This window comes from Staurois parvus, unplaced genomic scaffold (genome assembly GCF_062004578.1).
Source record: "Staurois parvus isolate SC_StPar_1 unplaced genomic scaffold, SC_StPar_1.0 ptg000215l, whole genome shotgun sequence".
NCBI classification, from domain to species: domain Eukaryota; kingdom Metazoa; phylum Chordata; class Amphibia; order Anura; family Ranidae; genus Staurois; species Staurois parvus.
In genome coordinates, this window is record NW_028318011.1 from 734,023 (window position 1) to 753,930 (window position 19,908).

A 19,908-nucleotide genomic window follows, 5' to 3' on the forward strand; every position below is an offset into this window, starting at 1 on the left:
TGTTTTTTCTTTGCTTTACCTAAAATACACTGACACTGACACTAACTGACACCGATACCAATTTTTTTTTAATCCTGACCTTTTACCTTGACCTTTGACCCTGACTTTGACCCAAACACTAACCCTGGCACTGAACTAGATCAAACCTTGATCTAGGTATTTTTTCTTAATTTTTTAATATTTCTTTCATTTTTTTTAAACAAACAGTTGGTTTTTTTTCTCTGGATGCAAGGAAGACAAGACATACAATGCATCTCTTTCCTCCATTCAGAGAGAAAACAAAAACAAGGGGGCCGGGCTGTACAGTGACTGATCACTGTGATAGCCAATCAGAGGCTGTCACAGCAATCATGTGACCTGGAATGGGGAGTCCCAGGACTCGATCATTAGAACGGGACCCGGGGTTCTCAGAGCAACCCCAGTTTTTGTGCTGGGAGTGCGTTGTGCAGCGCGCTCCCAGCAGAGAGGTATGCAAATATGCGGCCCCACGGAAAAAAGCCCAGTTCTGTGAGACCGCATATTTGTGTGATGCCGGCGGAAAGGGGTTAATAACAGATACAGTGCCTTGAAACAGTATTCATACTCCTTAAAATTTTCCACATTTTGTCACATTACAACTAAAAACGTAAATGTATATTATTGCGATTTTATGTGATAGACCAACATAAAGTGGCATATAATTGTGAAGTGGAAGGAAAATGATAAATGATTTTAAAAAATTTTTACAAATTAATATCTGAAAAGTGTGGTGTGCATTTGTATTTAGCCCCCTTTACTCTGATACTCCTAACTAAAATCTAGTGGAACCTATTGCCTTCATTAGTGAACATTAGTGAACAAACAGCATCATGAAGGCCAAGGAACACACCAGACAAGTCAGGGATAGTTGTGGAGAAGGTTAAAGCAGGATTAGGTTATAGGAAAATATGTCATGCTTTGAACATCTCATGAAGAACTGTTCAATCCATCATCCGAAAATGGAAAGAGTATGACACAACTGCAAACCTACCAAGACATGGCCGTCCACCTAAACTGACAGGATGGGCAAGGAAAGCATTAATCAGAGAAGCAGCCAAGAGGCCCATGGTAACTCTGAAGGAGCTGCAGAGATCCACAACTCAGGTGGGAGGATCTGTCCGCAGGACAACTGTAAGTCGTGCACTCCACAAATCTGGGCTTTATAAAAGAATGGCAAGAAGAAAGCCATTGTTGAAAGAAAGCCATAAGAAATCCCATTTGCAGTTTGCGAAAAGCCATGTTGGGGACACAGCAAACATGTGGAAAAAGGTGCTCTGGTCAGATGAGACCAAAACTGAACTTTTTGGCCTAAAAACAAAACAGTATACGTGGCGGAAAACTAATACTGCACATCACCCTGAACACACCATCCCCACCGCGAAACATGGTGGTGGCAGCATCATGTTGTGGGGATGCTTTTCTTAAGCAGGGACAGGGAAGCTGATCAAAGTTGATGGGAAGATGGATGGAGCCAAATACAGGGCAATCTCAGAAGAAAACCTGTTAGCGTCTACAAAAGACTTGAGACTGGGGCGGAGGTCCACCTTCCAGCAACCTAAACATACAGCCAGAGCTACAATGGAATGGTTTAGATCAAAGCATATTCATCTGTTAGTATGGCCCAGTCAAAGTCCAGAGCTAAATCCACTTGAGAATCTGTGGCAAGAATTGAAATTTGCTGTTCTCCATCCAATCTGACAGAGCTTGAGCTATTTTGCAAAGGAGAATGGGCAAAATTTTACTCTCTAGATGTGCAAAGCTGGTAGAGACATCCCCAAAATACTACCAAAATTGTAATTGCAGCGAAAGGTGGTTCTACAAAGTATTGACTCAGGGGGGCTGAATACAAATGTATGCCTCATTTTTTTAGATATTTGTAAAAAAAATTGAAAACCATTGATCATTTTCCTTCAATTTCACAATTATGTGCCACTTTGTGTTGGTCTATCTATCACATAAAATCCACAAAACATACATTTACGTTTTTGGTTGTAACATGTCAAAATGTGGAAATTTTCAAGAGGTATGAATATTTTTTCAAGGCACTGTAGTGGGGGAATTAAAAAAAGCTGCTGCGCTACTTTTCCGCCATTAATCCCTCCTGTTAATGTATTGCGCCATATTCATGAAGCATTTGCAACACTTTTTGTTCTGTCAGTGACTCAAGCAACAAATTCAGATAGTTCTCAAATGTGCCACTTTTACATTGTATCGCATTAAATGCATCTTTTTTGTATAGCGTCACATTGAATGCGCCAAATGTAAAAGTGAAGCTAATTAAAGTGTTACTAAACCCAGGACCCTGCATTCACTATATCTGGTCTCCCACAGTACACACAACATGGAAATGCAATTATTTTAGTAATATAAACTGCTAAATACATTTTCTCATCAGCAGTTGGGGAAGTCTTGTGACTTCTATCAGTGTTCAGCAGAGCTCTGGTTAAAGCTTGTAGGATGAGTTTTCTTTCTGCTCTAGGAGGATGCAGAACCCCTGACATGAGTCTGGGCAGTGCTGATTGGCCCTGTCCTGATCACATGCACAATCCCAGGAAAAAAAAAACCTCTCTACCAATACACACCAAATTGAGACTGTCTCCACACAATATGTCTTATTAGGAGATAAGAGGGGGGTACTGGAAGAAGGTAAGGATCAGAGAAGTCAGGATCAAACAGCATTTTTACACAATGCAGAGGATTAACCACTTAGGTTCCACAGTGAGTATTATAAGCATGCTTTACTGCATATACAGACTGATTTTACTGTCGTGGGTTTAGTAACACTTTAAGACCAACTCTCTTTTGGTGTTCAGAGAAAAACTGTCTCAGACATCCTTGGTGAAAGTGTCCCTCGTGCATTCTGAAAGTGACACAGCATGAGCCAAATTCAAGTACAAGTCCTAGACAGGTACATGAATTTGGTGCATTCTTCACCACTTTTAGAATGCATGAGAGACACTTTTGCAAAATCTGCCTGCATCAGTCTTTATGAATTCCAGGGAGTATGTCTACTGACAATACATATACAGTATAGGCTTTGAAGCTCCTTTTAATCAACTATTAATACTTCTGCCCTATAGAGATAGAACTTAGATGAGAGGAAAACTAGATCAGTCATCATAAATTCCACTACTATGCATGTAAACCCTTCTCGCAGGGCTCTTTTGAAGAGGCTGACTAGCAGGTTTACCATACTTTTTTATACACTACGTACTAATAAATGACATTCTCTTTGATTCTGGTTCTGTAAAGCTATATAGGATTGCTCAATCCCAATGAGTAGCAAATACTGCATTGCTAAATTAGCTTCTCTGAGGATAAGACATCATTGTTACAACATTTAGTAATTTCTCAAATTCAGTAACAGCAAAAATGTTCAGCTCTACAAAGCTAAACAAACAGACATCCTGTGCTCCATTTTTTAATATCGTTAGACTAAAATAGACTCTGAAGACCATCATTTTCATTTTTAACACTTTTGGCCGGGAAATGTTCTGCAGTATGCTGCTGAACAGAAGCCAAAACACTGAATATCTGAAAATACAGATTAGAAGATAATCACGGAAATCATAAAGGATGTTGTAGACAGGTAGGTGAATCTGTCTGTGCCTGCATTGAGGAAGAAAAGGCCACACTGGACACTCCTTCCTCAGTGCCCTCACTCTTGCCCCCGCCCTCCCCGTCCACTGCACCCATCACCCTGACAGACATTGTCAATCAAAAGTAAAAATGGACCTGACAAGGAACTAGTCTCTCAGTTCCTTATCAGGCTCTGCCCACCCATTGACATGTAATTTCCAATATATGGGCATTGACTTGATTCTTAAATTACAGTAGTAGGTATAATGGTCATGCATACTGGGAACAGGAACAGCTGTGTGTGGCAGCCATGTTGTTCAGGTCCCAGGTCACCCATGCTATTTTGTAATAATAAGAGACATAGCAGCAGTGGTCAATCAACAAACTTGTAGCTGCACGCCAAACAACCCTTATCAGTACTTTGATCAGATTAGCAGGATCCAAAGCTGGCCATAGATGATGCGATTTTCTTTGTTGCAGGGAAAAAAAATGCCAGATTCCCCCATAAACACAGTCAGTTGTGTTCTCCTGGTGGGGAGTTGCAGGGAGCCATCCCTGCTTGGAGAACGCAGTGACTATTACTAGCGCCATGTCTACTGGTAATAATTGCATGAACAGCCCTTCACCTTTACCCTTAGCTTCTTTAGAAGGCAGTGGTCATCTTGGAGGTGTGTTTGGGGTCATTATCATGTTGGAATACTGCCCTGAGGCCCAATCTCCAAAGGGAGGGGATCATGCTCTGCTTCAATATGTCACAGTACATGTTGGCATTCATGGTTCCCTCAATGAACTGTAGCTCCCCAGTGCTGGCAGCACTCATGCAGCCCTAGACCATGACACTCCCACCACCATGCTTGACTGTAGGCAAGACACACTTTGTCTTTGTACTCCTCACCTGGTTGCCGCCACATACGCTTGACACCATCTGAACCAATTAAGTTTTTCTTGGTCTCATCAGACCACAGGAAATGGTTCCAGTAATCCATGTCCTTAGTCTTCTTATCTTCAGCAAATTGTTTGCAGGCTTTCTTGTGCATCATCTTTAGAAGAGGCTTCCTTCTGGGATGACAGCCATGCAGACCAATTTGATGCAGTGTGTGGCGTATGGTCTGAGCACTGATAGGCTGACCCCCCACCCCTTCAACCTCTGCAGCAATGCTGGCAGCACTCATACATCTATTTCCCAAAGACAACCTCTATATATGACACTGAGCACAACCAATTTCTTTGGTTAACCATGGCAAGGCCTGTTCTGAGTGGAACCTGTCCTGTTAAACCACTGTATGGTCTCGGCCACCGTGCTGCAGCTCAGTTTCAGGGTATTGGCAATCTTCTTATAGTCTAGGCCATCTTTATGTAGAGCAGTGTTTCTCAACTCCAGTCCTCATGGACCCCCAACAGGTCATGTTTTCAGGATTTCCATTATTTTGCACAGGTGATTTGATCAGTTTCACTGCCTTAGTAATTACCACAGCTGTTTCATCTGAGGGAAATCCTGAAAACATGACCTGTTGGGGGTCCATGAGGACTGGAGTTGAGAAACACTGATGTAGAGCAACAATTCTTTTTTTCAGATCCTCAGAGAGTTCTTTGCCATGAGGTGCCATGTTGAACTTCCAGTGACCAGTATGAGTTAGAGCGATAACACCAAATTTAACACACTTGCTCCCCATTCACATTTGAGACCTTGTAACACTAAAGAGTCACATGACATCGGGGAGGGAAAATGCTAATTGGACCCAATTTGGACATTTTCACTTAGGGGTGTACACACTTTTGTTGCCAGCGGTTTAGACATTCATGGCTGTGTGTTGAGTTATTATGAGAGTCCAGCAAATTTACACTGTTATACAAGCTGTACACTCACTACTTTACATTGTAGCAAAGTGTAATTTCTTCAGTGTTGTCTACTGTACCTGTCTGTACTGATAGTGTATGTAGAGATGTTTATTTAAATGCATAATTTTCTATTACTAATATAGTGAACAGGTAATAGGCCCAAACCCCCTATCTGATGGCAAAGTAAAGAGTCAATTGCTTAGTTAACTAAACCCAGTGACAATCGCTCTCAGCCTGTTGGCCCCCAGATTGTGGTCCTGCAAACTGGAAAATCTTTGTGCAGGTTGAGCCTTTGAGTGTCATTGCTGCATATCAATGACAGCGGAGTGTGCATTTGGCCAGTCATTTGTCAAAAGTTGAAGAAGATGATGGTGGTCTGACCCATATTTACACAGTAAGATCTACCTGGATTTGCTGCAGGTGTTGACAATCTTACCAACACTACTGAATTGGGCACAAGTAGTTCTTAAGGGGACTATTGTCATAAAAGTGCCATTAGGGCAGTTTTGAATTTCCCTGAATTTATTATACAGTATGGTGACCATTCATCCCGATTTGCTGGAAGCAGTCCATGGCAAACAAGCATCCCTGGTAAAATTCCCAGCTCTGAAGTCCAATGGTCAGAATTTGTGCAGGTGCCGCAGTCATTCCAATAATATTATACAGGTTTTATATCGCGCCAAAAATGTGCGATTTATCCCTATGGCTCTACTGGCCTTTGTAGCCAATTGCGCATGTATGGCAATTGTTAGGTAGTGGAGCAACTTTCTTTTTCTGGCTTTTAGAATTCAGAAAACCTGAGAAGTAAAGTCTGGCCGATTCCCAAGTATTGCCACACATGACAAATGGCTGCATAATGTCTCAGTGCCATATTGTGTGTGTTATGTGAGTCAGACTTCCCCTCCAAGCAACATTTTTGCTGCAGAGACAAGTTTCTTAAGCTGGCAGTAGCATCCAATTAATTTTCAGCTTTTCTGTTTACTTAGTTCAGGTGAAAATTGCAGACCTCATATGGTTACTCAGTACGTATGTGGGTCTCTCTCTTTTCTAAGCAGAATTAAGAAAAGAGAACTAAGAATACAGAAGCTGTAAATTGATTGCTCACTACTACCAACTCCAGGAGCTTGTCTGTACAGCACAAAATGGCTGTAAAAAGTAGAACAATTATTGCTGTTATGTGCTAAACATATAAATACCAAATACACTGTTTTCTAGCATTAGTTACTCTTGATGTCTACAATTTTTGAAGTACTTACCCATCATATATGCACGGTCTGTGCTACTTCTGATCCCCACACTCCCTTTAGGGAGATTCACCCTCTCTTGTCCTGTTCACCATTATCATTACAAGTAAAAGTAAAAGAAGATCCCTAATTTTGGGCTGTCCACAGAAAAGTAATGGAGGGGAAATATTCCAATGGGGAAACTAGTTATGGTAACCTGGGGGTCCCCAAGGAATTTTCTTAATTTTCAGGGATTTCCTCTCACTTCCTTTGAAGAGGTATTTTGCCTTTAGTTAATCAACACATGTGTGTTATGCACTTTATGCACTCTTTGCATTGAACACTCTTGAATTAGAGAAGAGTAGGCTGTTGTTTTATTTAACTATGCCCCTTTAAGCCCTTCCCACTATTCAGTGATGTGCATAGAGCACTGCAGCATTTTTCTATTCATGATGCATTTTTTATTTATACCTTTAAAGCCTGTGACCATTTTTTCAGGGCATGTTAAAAATGGGGGGGTGTTTTTGTGGATGTGGCTACAAATGAGTGTGTGTCTGGGTATGATCAGTAAGGTGTTCCCAGATGTAAGTGCTAATGTAAAAAGTTTGCTACAGGAACATTATTTTGTTACTTACAGCAACCAGTCACATTCCAACTTCCATTTGGACTACAGTTCATAATTTGAAAATCCCAGAAGGTTTCTGACAAATTATTATGGGCAGGATTATTTATATGTCATCCCTATAGTGAGATGTGCTAAGGGCAGTCAACTATAGTGACCAGTCAGCAATTAGTTTTTACTGTTCTACATCAAACTGAGGCAGGCTGAAATCTAGTTGTCTGCCATAGGATACTGCACTTCGCTCATTAAATATGTCTCATGTTTTTTGCAATTAACTTAAATCTGTATTCCATTTTAGCATTTCCTTTCTCTATTTGTATTTTTTGTTTACATGTTAATGCTCTCCAGAAACAATTTCAAAAACACTATACGTAATGTAAAGGACATGCCTTCTTTAAAAAAAGGTGTTTAATTTTGCCTTACAAGTGTCTCTGGACTATACATTGATATTTATGATTATATTTATGATATTTAGCTTTATGGTTTACACATTTCAGGTGAACATTAATATTCCTGGAAGAGTAAATGAATACAGTAACATAGGTACCTAATCTATTTTGGACCCTTCCTTTCACTATCATGAACAGTCCTCACTTCTCCAAGATACGCTCCTTCCTTACCCCAGACACCACTAAACTACTCGTTCACTCCCTGATTATCTCACGCCTTGACTACTGCAACTCCCTCCTCACCGGCCTACCCCAGTGCAAACTCACCCCGCTTCAGACCATCCTGAACTCAGCTGCCAGACTCATCCACCTCACCACCCGCTCCACCTCTGCCACCCCCCTCTGCCTCTCCCTCCACTGGCTCCCCATTGCCCAACGCATTAAATTCAAACTGCTCACTCTGACCTATAAAGCCATTCACAACACTGCCCCTAACTACCTCACCGACCTGATTCCCAGATACCACCCTACCCGTACCCTTCGCTCTTCACAGGACCTCCTTCTATCTTGCTCCCTGGTCTCCTCCTCCCACGCACGACTGCAAGACTTCTCCAGGTCCTCCCCCATCCTCTGGAACTCACTACCCCAACCCATCAGACTGTCACCTTCCCTCCTCACCTTCAGGCGCTCCCTGAAAACCCACCTCTTCAGGGAAGCCTACCCCACCCTCACCTAACAGCCGCTGCCCTTCCCTCCTCCTTCCACTCCATCCCCCACAGCCATTTCCTCCTGTACCTCTACCCCCTCCCTCCTAGATTGTAAGCTCGAAAGAGTAGGGCCCTCTTACCCCTTGTGTGCTGTTTGATGTTACTGTACTGTTTCATGTATTGTCCCCCCTCTATTGTACAGCGCTGAGCAAACCCTTTGGCGCTATATAAACTCGATAAATAAATAAATAAATAAATAATAAACTTCTACAACCTTCTCATCTTACTGTTTACATAATTGCTCATAAAAATGCTATTATATCTGACTAGAAAAAGCACAATATTTCATTAAACCAGCAGGAGCAAGATAACACAGTATTTCCATTACCAATAAAACAGAGGGACCAGAAACTTCTATGCTGCAACAACAGGAGATGTGGGATTTTATTGCAAACTGGAAATCCTTTTTAAAGGAAACTTTGGCAAACATGCATCCTTCCCGGTGCCACACTAATGTTAAAATCTGGGGAGCTGTATGAGGGGGAACAAATCAGCCAGATCTTCTGTGGTCACTGAGGTTGATTTACTAAATAAGAAGAGTATGGTCATTTGCAAAGTGAATTTTATTCATTCAGCTAAGTGAATAAAGTGTAAATTTACTTTGCAAAGAATGCCCAATGATATGCAAGTTAGCACAGCTTTGCCTTACTCAATAAGCTGTGAACGAACAGCTTCTACGTCTTTAGTAAATCAACTCCACCATCACCCTTTCCTAATTTTTGTTATGCCTCCCTATTGGCCAGTGAGTAGGACCAATAAGAAAGCAGGAAGGGTTATAAAATGTGTTTTTAATTAAGCATCCTACATTTTTTTACCCATAAGTTTAATAAAACTCTTAAAGGCTTAGCCTATGAGTGATAACTGCTGTACCACTAAGGCCACAGGAAGTTCATACTTGCCTGCAATGGCCAAGATGAGCAAGATGAAGCATGATTATGGAATGGGAAGTCTTTAATCTCTCAGAGAAGGTGCCCCAATGAGATTAAAAACCAGGTGAATGCTTAAATGAATGCTTGTATCCACATATAAACATATACTGGGGTGAATGGACTATTGAAGACAAAAAGCAAGAACATATATCTTGTTTACAACAGATAAGCACCAACTACAATAGCAAACAAAAGATCAATGTTATCTTTTAGCATGAAATGTATGACCAAACTAGATTTTCTTGTTGCAGTCGACATCACTGAGGACAACACCACTGAACCACCAGCTTAACACAGTACCTTGCCTTATAACAAACGAGCGTGACACACATACATATATAAAATACCTGGTAAGCTCTTCTTTTATCTTCAAAGGCTCATGTGGGTAGAATTTCACTCTAAAGCACATGGTGTATGGTGGATGAGCTGAAACGTTATAAAACAAAAACAAAAAAAAGTATGAGAACAGCGCAGGGTATAGTTGCAGGATGAAAATGCAGGAGAGGACTCTTAACAGTTAGTGAAATGGTTTTATCTGCAGTACCAGCCAATGTAGTAAATCAAATCATGCCATCATGCTAGGAGAGTTGAATGTGTTTGCTGACATGGCCAGTGATCATAACGTAATGTCAGAAGCAGATATGAGGATGTGTTTATGTAGGTCATATTGAAGCCAGGCTTGATGGTCGGTCCACCCAAAACTGATGCCTCAGTTACCAGTGAGGTCTGATGGGCTAAGTCTCCCACAGGCTTCCTGCACTTCTTGGGGAATCCAGTACCAAGACCCCTCAGATATGGTTCCCAGCTCTCTTTCCACTTGCCTTAGAAATGTAGGTGTTCCATTCCACCTTTTTATTTTCCTTTTCTTCCTTTGAATTCTTCATAATATAAAGCCAATAAAAAATCTCAAAGGGCAGAGTGAGATCCTTCAAATAGTAACAGAAGTTGCACGAACCTTAGTACTCAGGATCTCACCACAAGTCCCTGGGGGATATGCAAAAGTTATGGTTGTTTAAAGTGAATCTGTGGCCTGGTTAAGGAGAAAGAATAAATCAAAATATTCTTAACCAGCTTGAAACGAGCTTTAAAACAAACCCATACTGACTTCTGTAGGTGCGAGCACTGTGAAGTAAATCATCCTCAGATTCACAACAGAGGCTCTGGCATGACATCTCCTCTCCCTTTATTACATTTCACAGCAGAGACCTTGAGGCCTGTCAGTCTTTTAATGTAAACATACAGTATGTGGTGTAGGCTTTTCATAAATTGTGAAATTGTCTAAGTCCCCATTTACACCATAGCCCAAAGCTCCAAAATTAACTTCCAAAAGCCTAAGTTTTTCTTTTTATAAAATTAATTTTTTTATAACAAGGCAGTATCCATAATAGGCAATGTAAAAGGCTACAGGTACAAAAGGCATATTTCAGACCATTAACTGGATGCAGGTAATATAAAAAAAACAATTGTCTATATAAGGAAGCTGGCACAAGATAACAAAATCCAATAACTGGAAAAAACATTGAAGTGCAATAATCAAAGATAAGTAGGTCCATAACTTGTACTTAGGGGCAGCATGGCCTGGCATCAATAAAACAGTCTACAGTAGCTCCCTTGTAGAAAGAAAGGGTGCTGCTGCAATCAATTTTACAAATTAAAACCAAGAGGTAAGAAGTAGTTGGAAGTGCAGAGAAAAAAAGATGGGGGGGGGATAGAAGAGGGGGCCATATAACTGGTTCGATCCAGGGGAAGGAGTAAAGTGTATTTTCACTCAGCAGGTCCCATCTCAAAGGGGGTTTTACCCCCCTCAGAATAGATGAACATATTACACAAAGGTTATGTACTTTTCCGTGTATGTGGAATACAAGATTTAGCAGAATTAAGGAGGTGGGCGGAGTATTGACTTTTTTGTATACTTTGGCGGGCATGGTGTAGGCATACAGGAGGAAAAATGCTAGGTGATCCGGGACTACATAATCGGTAAATTTTGAGTAAATCTACAGACCTCTCTCCAGAAACCAGTCAGCTTGGGACAGGACCAAAAGATATATAATAATGTTCCTTGCTCCCTTTGGCATTGCCAGCATTTGTCAGTGGCAGTTGGGAGATACTTATGTAAAAGAGCAGGGGTATGATACATCTGGTAAGAATCATAAAATTAGTTTCCTGAAACCTTATGCAGACCAAAGATTTCAAGGCAAAATAAATAATTTTTGTCCTTTGAGTTTCACTAATTGTCCAGCCTAGATATGCTTCCCATTTGTCAAGGAAAGGTGGACAGTATTCCTCAGAGGGAGTTATCAGGAGAGCATACATCCTTGAAAGTGTATAAGGCAAGGTGCCGTTTTCGGTGCAGATTTCCTCAAATGGGGTCATTCTGCGACTCAAAGTATTTGGATGGGGTAAGGAGCGCAGTGATGTACATGTGCAGCTCTCAAGAAGTACAAACAGAAGGATCTGGAACTGTTAGAAGTTGTATAGAAGCCCAGTTCCTAGTGACTAAAAAGTGGGAGGCCTGACAGCGTCCGGAGTCAGGTAGCAAACGACAAGTGCTACCGTGCTGGCCTGGTGCGAAATCAAGGTTGACTGGGAACAGCGGGAATCCACAGAAGACAAGTCAGTAGATGTGAATAGTTACAAAAAAAATGCGTGCAGTGGTACCCACCAATGGGTACACCCTGAGAGATGGGGCAAGCGACATAGCAATGGTTGGCTTTGGGCTTGTTCTAGATGTGGCCAAAGTTTAGCCTCCATGTGTCGGCACTAGTCTATTAGGCAGCTGAGATGTGCTGCCTGATAATATTTATTAAGGTCAGGAATTGCCAGACCCCAAAATTGCTTAGAGAAAGTCAGAAGACGGTGATGGATTCGAGGCTTTTTACGAGCCCAGATTTGGCTGAAAATTTGGTGAGAAGGTTATGCACTTGTTTAAGATAATTGGAGGGGAGAGTGATGAGCAATGCCTTGGCACCATCAATACGTGGCATTTTGGGCCAGTCCCGAACAAAATGCTAGTGACCTACCTAGAGATAGGTGGTCATGGCAGGATGGTGAGTGTACATTCATGTGGGACACCAGTATGAGCACTATGAACCACTTAACACTTTAATTACAGAATTCAAGACCAAGGAATCAGCACATTTGCACTTTATTTGCACATGTTTGGACTGCACTAAAGTTTTTTAATTTGTGTAGTGGTCATTATGATCATTAATATATTTAAAATAGTTTTTTGTGTCACATTTTGTATGCACAGTCTATTTAATATAGTTTGTAATTGTTTGTGTTTATTTAGTCCACAATTAGGACTTCTGCAACACAGGTTCCTAAAGGAGGGGGTATCTGAAAGAGCATACTTGAGTAAAATAGGCGCATGATCAGACCATGTAATGTATCCTATAGAAGTCTCTACAACTACATGAAGTTGCCTATGAGGGATTAAGAAAAAAACAATGCAGAAGTATACTTTATGAAGGAAAAAATCCTATGGTTTTTAATTGTGCCTGTTCACATCTGATAATAGCCAACTGAACTTGTAGTGCAGCACCCAGCCAGAAAGCCCTAAATAGCCCCACCGGTAAAAGAAATTGGAAGCTGATGTCATAACATTGATTCAGAGCAATTAAAGAAAAATGGAAGACACCATATCAACCTCCCCAGTGAGGATAGCAGTATTGGCCATGCCCTCTGATGCATTTCACCCCACCCACCAGGGCTTGGTCTCACAGAGGTCAACTCTGTGTCAGATTAAAGGATAAGTTCACCTTTTTGACAAAAATAATAAATGCAAATTTTTTTGCAGCTAAACAAATGTGCATTTATTATTTTTGTCTGCAGGAACCTAGAAAGCATTGCACCAGTGATCAATAGATCGCTGATGCCATGCAGATCTCCTGCAGAGTGCAGACCTTTCAAAATATCGGGATGTACAAGCAAGCAGATATTCTGACAGGAAGCTTCAATGAACTACCAGTGCTCCACAGCGCTATGGTAGTTCATTGAAAACTACAAGCCGACAGCCGCTAAGGCTACCATGACTTGTAGGCACTCATTCACAAAACTCTGTGAATGAATGATGCGGCCATGCAGGGCTCCGCCCTGCTGTTTTCAAATCTAAAAACACGTGGAACATGTAACATGTTCCCAAAGGTGAACTTATCCTTTAACCACTTCCAGTCCGGACACTTTTACCCCCTTCCTGCCCAGGCCAATTTTCAGCTTTCAGCGCTATCACACTTTGAATGACAATTGCACGGTCATGCAACACTGTACCCATATGAATTTTTTTACATTTTTTTGAGACAGATAAAGCTTTATTTTGGTGGTATTATTTCACCACTGGGATTTTTATTTTTTTGCTATGTAAATGAAAATGTCCAAAAATTTTGAAAAAAAGTGTTTTTATAATAAAATTTTGCAAACAAATAGTATTTAATCATAAATCTTGGCCATAATTTATTCTATTATCTTTTTAGTAAAAATAAAATAATCCAAATTAGTTTATAACCAAAATTATAATTTTTAAACTGTTTTACATTTTTTTTTATTTTTTTATATTATTATTTATGGTTTTTTTTTTTACATACTGTCATCCTAGCAGTACAGTGTCACCATGATGACACTGTACTACTTGTGGGGGGTGATGAAGATTTTTTTTTTTTTTTTTTACACTGAATGCGTTTACACCCATAAAGGCTGTAAAAGCAATCATTCCTCCTTCTCTCTAGCTGCATTCTTGCAGCCATTGAGAACTACTTAGTGAGATGTGATTGGTCACAGCTTGTCACATGGTACATGGCTGTTGTGAATAGCCTTGTACCATGTGACCTCTGTGATCATTCACAGATTTCACACGTAGTAAGCAATGATGTCACAAATGACATCTTGCTTACTACTCTGCATGTGATCACTGATTGGCCAATCAGTGATCACATGATTGGGACCTCACACAGAGGTCCCGTCTGACGATCGGTGTTCCACTGTGTCTGGAGATCCATGGCAATCACTTGGAGCTGGCGAGTAATCAACAGCCGGGACCAGGTGGGTGAATGGCAGAAAAGGTAGGGCGTGCGTGCCCCCTTCCTGGAAATGCAAAATCGCGTAAATATACGTGATTTTGTGCACCCGTGCCACCCTGTAGCAGTATTTCTGCTATAGGGCAGATGGGAAGTGGTTACTTTTAGGGATTGCGAAAAAAAAAATCATTGTTGCAGGACAATATCCATAGCAGAAATGGAAAAATTGCTCTGGTTCATACGGGGTGAACGGGTGTGAGAGGTGAAGTGTATATACAGTATATGTACACATATTCATACCATCTGCTGTACAGTCATAATGTGTTCAAGAAGACTGTCATACCATATCTAAAAAAATAGTATTGCCTTTCATTTTAATGGTTATCTATACACATTTATCAAACACTACTTAGATTTAGGTGGACTTTCTGGTCCAACAGCGTAAATAGTATCACCAACTTGTCAAAGCCATTACATTCTTTCTATTGCTTTGAGCAGTACTGTCAGTCATGCTGGTATTGAAGGACACCAGCAGCACAGGAGAGTGCCAACATGGGAGGTTTATGGAAACTCACCTTTCCCTCAGGGGGGCAAGTAGGTTGGCATCCCCTAGCTGCTGGGAGACAGCACAGCTAAAGCAGGAACAGTAGAAAGAAACTCAAATAGCATAGTTGGACCACCCTCTTTCTTGAAACCAAGAAAATGACATCTCTACACATAGCAGAAAGAGGCATGCCTATGTAATGAAACAGATTTAATTTTTTTAATTAAACATGTTATTATATGTGATCATAATACATACATCTGTGTCTACAGATAATCAAGTCATCTTTACACCCTGCTTAATAAATATCCATTTGAACCTGTCCCCTCCTGTCCCTCATGACAGCCAGGGTTAGGTCTCCAAATGTCAGGGCAGGTAGCTCCCAGAGGACACACCCTATCCTGATGAATTAGCTGCTGATTCTATACTGACTACAGTACAGGCGATGATGATAGCAAAGAAGGAAAGCAAAAAAGAACAGCATGAACAGGGACTTCAGCGGACTGGTCTTCACAACCTGAAGCAGCTGGGAAAAAGATCATAGGACCAAGAAATAGAGTTAATAATGGGTGATGAAAATGTATTTTTGAAAATGATTGCCATTTTACTTAGGAGCAATGTGGGTGTAGGGGTCCAATTTTGCTCTTAAGTGGCCATAGTTAGGCTTAAAATGATGGAGAAATCAAGTCTTATGGCGTGCATTGCAAATTATAGATACAGTGGTACCTCAGTTTACCAACGCCTCGGTTAACGTAATTTTCGGTTTACAAATGAAAATCCATTGAAAATAATGCCTTGGTTTATTATTTTTTTTTTGCAATACATAGCAAGTTTCCCCAGGATGCATTGCACCTGGAAGGTTTATAGCGCCGCCCCTGTGCATGCTGGAGTCTGTGGGTAGCACGTGGTGTCAAGTGTGTTGGAGGTGTTAGAGCAGTTTTTGCATCAAGCTTTGGAGCCATTCTGGAAATTTTTTAATCATGTCCATGTACAGTATTTATGCCTTTAAAGTGCACTTTATAAAAAGTTTTGAACAGATAAAAGCCTTTTTTTGTTTTACTTTTTTCTGACCTTTTTCTGAACGGATTAATTGGTTTTCAATGCATTTCTATGGGAAACCGTGTTTCAGTTTACGGATTTTTCGCAATACAAAACGTCCCGGAGAACGCATTCAATTCGTAAACCGAGGTACCACTGTATATATTTCTATTTTATAAATATAAAAGACAGAGGGCCACATAAAAAAACTAAAGATTGGTGGTTGTGCAAGTTGTCATACGTGGCACATCACATTACGTCAAATGAACTATTATGTTGCAGCACATGTAGAATATTTGGTGCAAAGTTTTCTACTTGCACTGGCTTGCACCATCATCCCCTTGGCACACTAATGCACACCTATATTGCGCCAAATATGGACAAACTAATTTTCTATTACATTTCATTTATTTGTCTCAAAATGTGAGACGTTTTGAGTGAAAAGTTGAACTTTGGATTTCTTTTTAAAATTGCTGCACTATTTGCACCTTTCATTTCAAACCTTTAAAATACAAATACAACAAAAAACAGGTTTCTGTGTGCCAAATATTTGGTACACCAACAACAGTGTATATGGCCCAGAATGTATTTGATAAGTACTGTATGATCTGTGGTTTTATTGTGCACATATAATGCATAGAGACGTTGGTTTATCCAAAAAAAACTCACAATGTGATTATGTGAAATCAATAATGATTTTTGTTTAACTGCTGTACATACAGTTAAATGGTGGAAAAGCACTAAATGGCTAAATTAAAATATAAAAAAATTGTTTTAAACTAACAATGCTTCTAAGAGAAAAAAACCTCAAAAGCATGATTAGGGGACAGAGCAGAATTAAACCAACCAATTTAAAGCTAAACTTCAGGAAACTTGGCTGTCCTCCCTTGCAGTGGGGCTGCACCCACACGGCAATGAATAACTACTTGTTTAGGTCTACAAGGCATGGAAAGGTATGTTTATATATTCTCCTCTACTTTGCACTGCTAGACCGACCCCTGAAGCCACTGGATTATGCTGGATACAGTGTAATTTTTTTTAAATAAAATAAATAATAAAGATTAAAAAAATAGGTGGTGTCATAGCTGGTCAAATGTTCAGCACCATGGCAACTACAGATCAAACAATGGCTAAAATGGCAATTTCCCTGGCTGTAAAGTATAGGAGGATTTAGTTCCACATTAATGGGGATTATACACTGCTCAAAAAAAATTAAAGGAACACTTTTTTAACAGAGTATAGCATCAAGTCAATTAAACTCCTGGGATATTGATCTGGTCAGTTAAGTAGCAGAGGGGGTTATTAATCAGTTTCAGCTGCTTTTATGTTAATGAATTTAACAACAGCTGCACTAGATGGGCAACAATGAGACGACCCCCAAAACAGGAATGGATTTACAGGTGGAGGCCACTGACGTTTTTTTCCCTACTCATCTTTTCTGACTGTTTTTCACTAGTTTTGCATTTGGCTAGGGTCAGTGTCACTACTGGTAGCATGAGGCAATATCTGGACCCTAAAGAGGTTGCACAGGCAGTCCAACTTCTTCAGGATGGCACATCAATACGTGCCATTGCCAGAAGGTTTGCTGTGTCTCCCAACACAGTTTCAAGAGCATGGAAGAGATTCCAGGAGACAGGCAGTTACTCTAGGAGAGCTGGACACGGCCATAGAAGGTCCTTATCCCATCAGCAGGACCGGTATCTGCTCCTTTGTGCAAGGAGGAACAGGATGAGCACTGCCAGAGCCCTACAAAATGACCTCCAGCAGGTCACTGGTGTGAACGTCTCTGACGAAACACTCAGAAACAGAAAGCTTGACAGTGTCCTGAGGGTCCAATGTCCTCTAGTGGGCCTTTTGCTCACTGCCCAACACCACAGAGCAAGATTGCCATTTGCCATTGAACACCAGAATTGGCAGGTCTGCCACTGGCGCCCTGTGCTTTTCACAGATGAGAGCAGGTTCACCCTGAGCACATGTGACAGACGTGAAAGGGTCTGTAGAAGACATGGAGAACGTTATGCTGCCTGTAACATCATTCAGCATGACCGTTTTGATGGTGTCAGTGATGGTCTAGGGAGGCATATCCATGGAGGGACACACAGACCTCTACAAGCTAGACAATGACACCCAGACTGTTATTAGATATTGGGATAAAATCCTTGGACCCATTGTCAGACCCTACGCTGGTGCAGTGGGTCCTGGGTTCCTCCTGGTGCATGACAAGGCCTGGCCTCATATGGCAAGAGTATGCAGGCAGTTCCTGGAGGATGAAGGAATTGATACCATTGAATGGCCCCCATACTCGCCTGACCTAAATCCAATAGAACACCTCTGGGATATCATATTTCAGTCCATCTGACACTGCCAGGTTGCACCTCAGATTGTCCAGGAGCTCAGGGATGTTCTGGTCCAGATCTGGGAGGAAATACTCCATATCGCATATGGGGTGCCATTGATGGATAATGGCACCCAAATATGAGCAGCATGTTGTGCTTGTGATTGCGGGATGATTTGGAATCGCAGGCAGAATTGTGACAATTATGCCACAATTCCATATCGCAAAGTGTGAACGAAGACTTATAACAAAAGATCTGACTCAGAGCTCCCATTCAGAGGCAGGTGTTTTCTACTCAAGAGGCAGTGCTGCATGCTGGAAGAGAGATTCCGTGCCCATAAGACTGGGAGAGTCGAGATGGCTGGGTGAGTCTGGAGGGCTGGGGTAGCTGAGACAACTAGACAAGCACAGGATGCCAGGAGACCCATATCAAGAGGCCATGGATTGGGCCAATGCAGCAGTTGCTTCAATTAAAAGGCTAAGAGAGCCAGGAGAGCCCAGAGAGCTGGGTAAAACAGTCTGCGAATAGCTGAGGTTAAGACCTGCCCACCCGGCCTATAGCAGGTTGACGGCTGGGCGGGACACTCACCGTTTTGACTGGGCATCATATGATGTCCTGTCAAAATGAGCTACTCACGTGGCCGTGGGGCTGCGCAGCAGAGTGATCTGTCACCGGCTGTGTTAACCAGAAAAGGGACAGGTAATCTCAACACATACTGCTCTCTCTACTTCTGATCTCTCTATTTCTCTGAAAATGTCTGAAATAGTTAATTATTTATTATTTTTCAGTGCATTCTGGACATTTGAGAGGGTCTCCTGAGGTTATCTTTTAAAAATGCTTGAATAAAGACAGGAGACATTCTTTGACAAGTCCTTTATTAAAAGAAGGAAAATAAAAGGATGACCCTTGAAGTAGATCCAACGTCAGTCAAAATGCTCCCTGCCGGTGCTCCGGAAAAAAAAAAAGGCTCCGCTTCCGACGCTGGCCCCCGGCTGTCTTCCTCTGTACTGGTTTGACAGTTCTTAAATATGTAAGGGGAGGGCCATCATGTATGTGACCCTGCCCCCGTGTGACATCAGTGACCAGCATGCCCCGGTCATTGATGTCACATGGGTGATGTCACCGGGTGGCCCCGCCCCTTACATATTCACGTGAGGGGGCCGAGATCTGGGGGCCCCCTTACTAAAAGGGGCTTCCAGATTCCGATAAGCCCCCGACCTGCAGACCCCCACAACCACAGCCCAGGGTTGTGGGGAAGAAGCCCTTGTCCCCATCAATATGGGGACAAGGTGCTTTGGGGGGGCGCTCCCGCTACCCCAAAGCAACCCCCATATTGAGGGCATGTGGCCTGGTATGGTTCAGGAGGGGGGGCACTTACCCCCCCTTTCCTGACTTGCCAGGCTGCATGCTCGGATAAGGGTCTGGTATGGATTTGGGGAGGACCCCCACGCCAATTTTTCTTACATTTTGGCGTGGGGCTTCCCCTCAAAATTCAGACCCAAAGGGCTTGGTATGGATGGGAGGGGGGACCCCACGCCATTTTTAAAAAATTTTAATTGCCAGCAATTCTTTCTTTTACATTCAGCTGTCAGTGGGGAATCCCGCTGACAAC

At 41.7% G+C, this 19,908-nt stretch overlaps 1 protein-coding gene across 2 annotated transcripts in view; it reads right to left on the reverse strand.

The window, feature by feature from the left end:
• The window catches only part of FRMD3 (FERM domain containing 3), a 347,328-nt gene that overhangs the window by 135,300 nt on the left and 192,120 nt on the right, over window positions 1-19,908 (reverse strand). For both annotated transcript variants that reach the window (XM_089679010.1, XM_089679011.1), the window contains exon 4: window positions 9,714-9,792. In XM_089679010.1, the coding sequence (XP_089535136.1) occupies window positions 9,714-9,792 (79 nt within the window). The remainder of the gene's footprint in view (window positions 1-9,713; window positions 9,793-19,908) is intronic.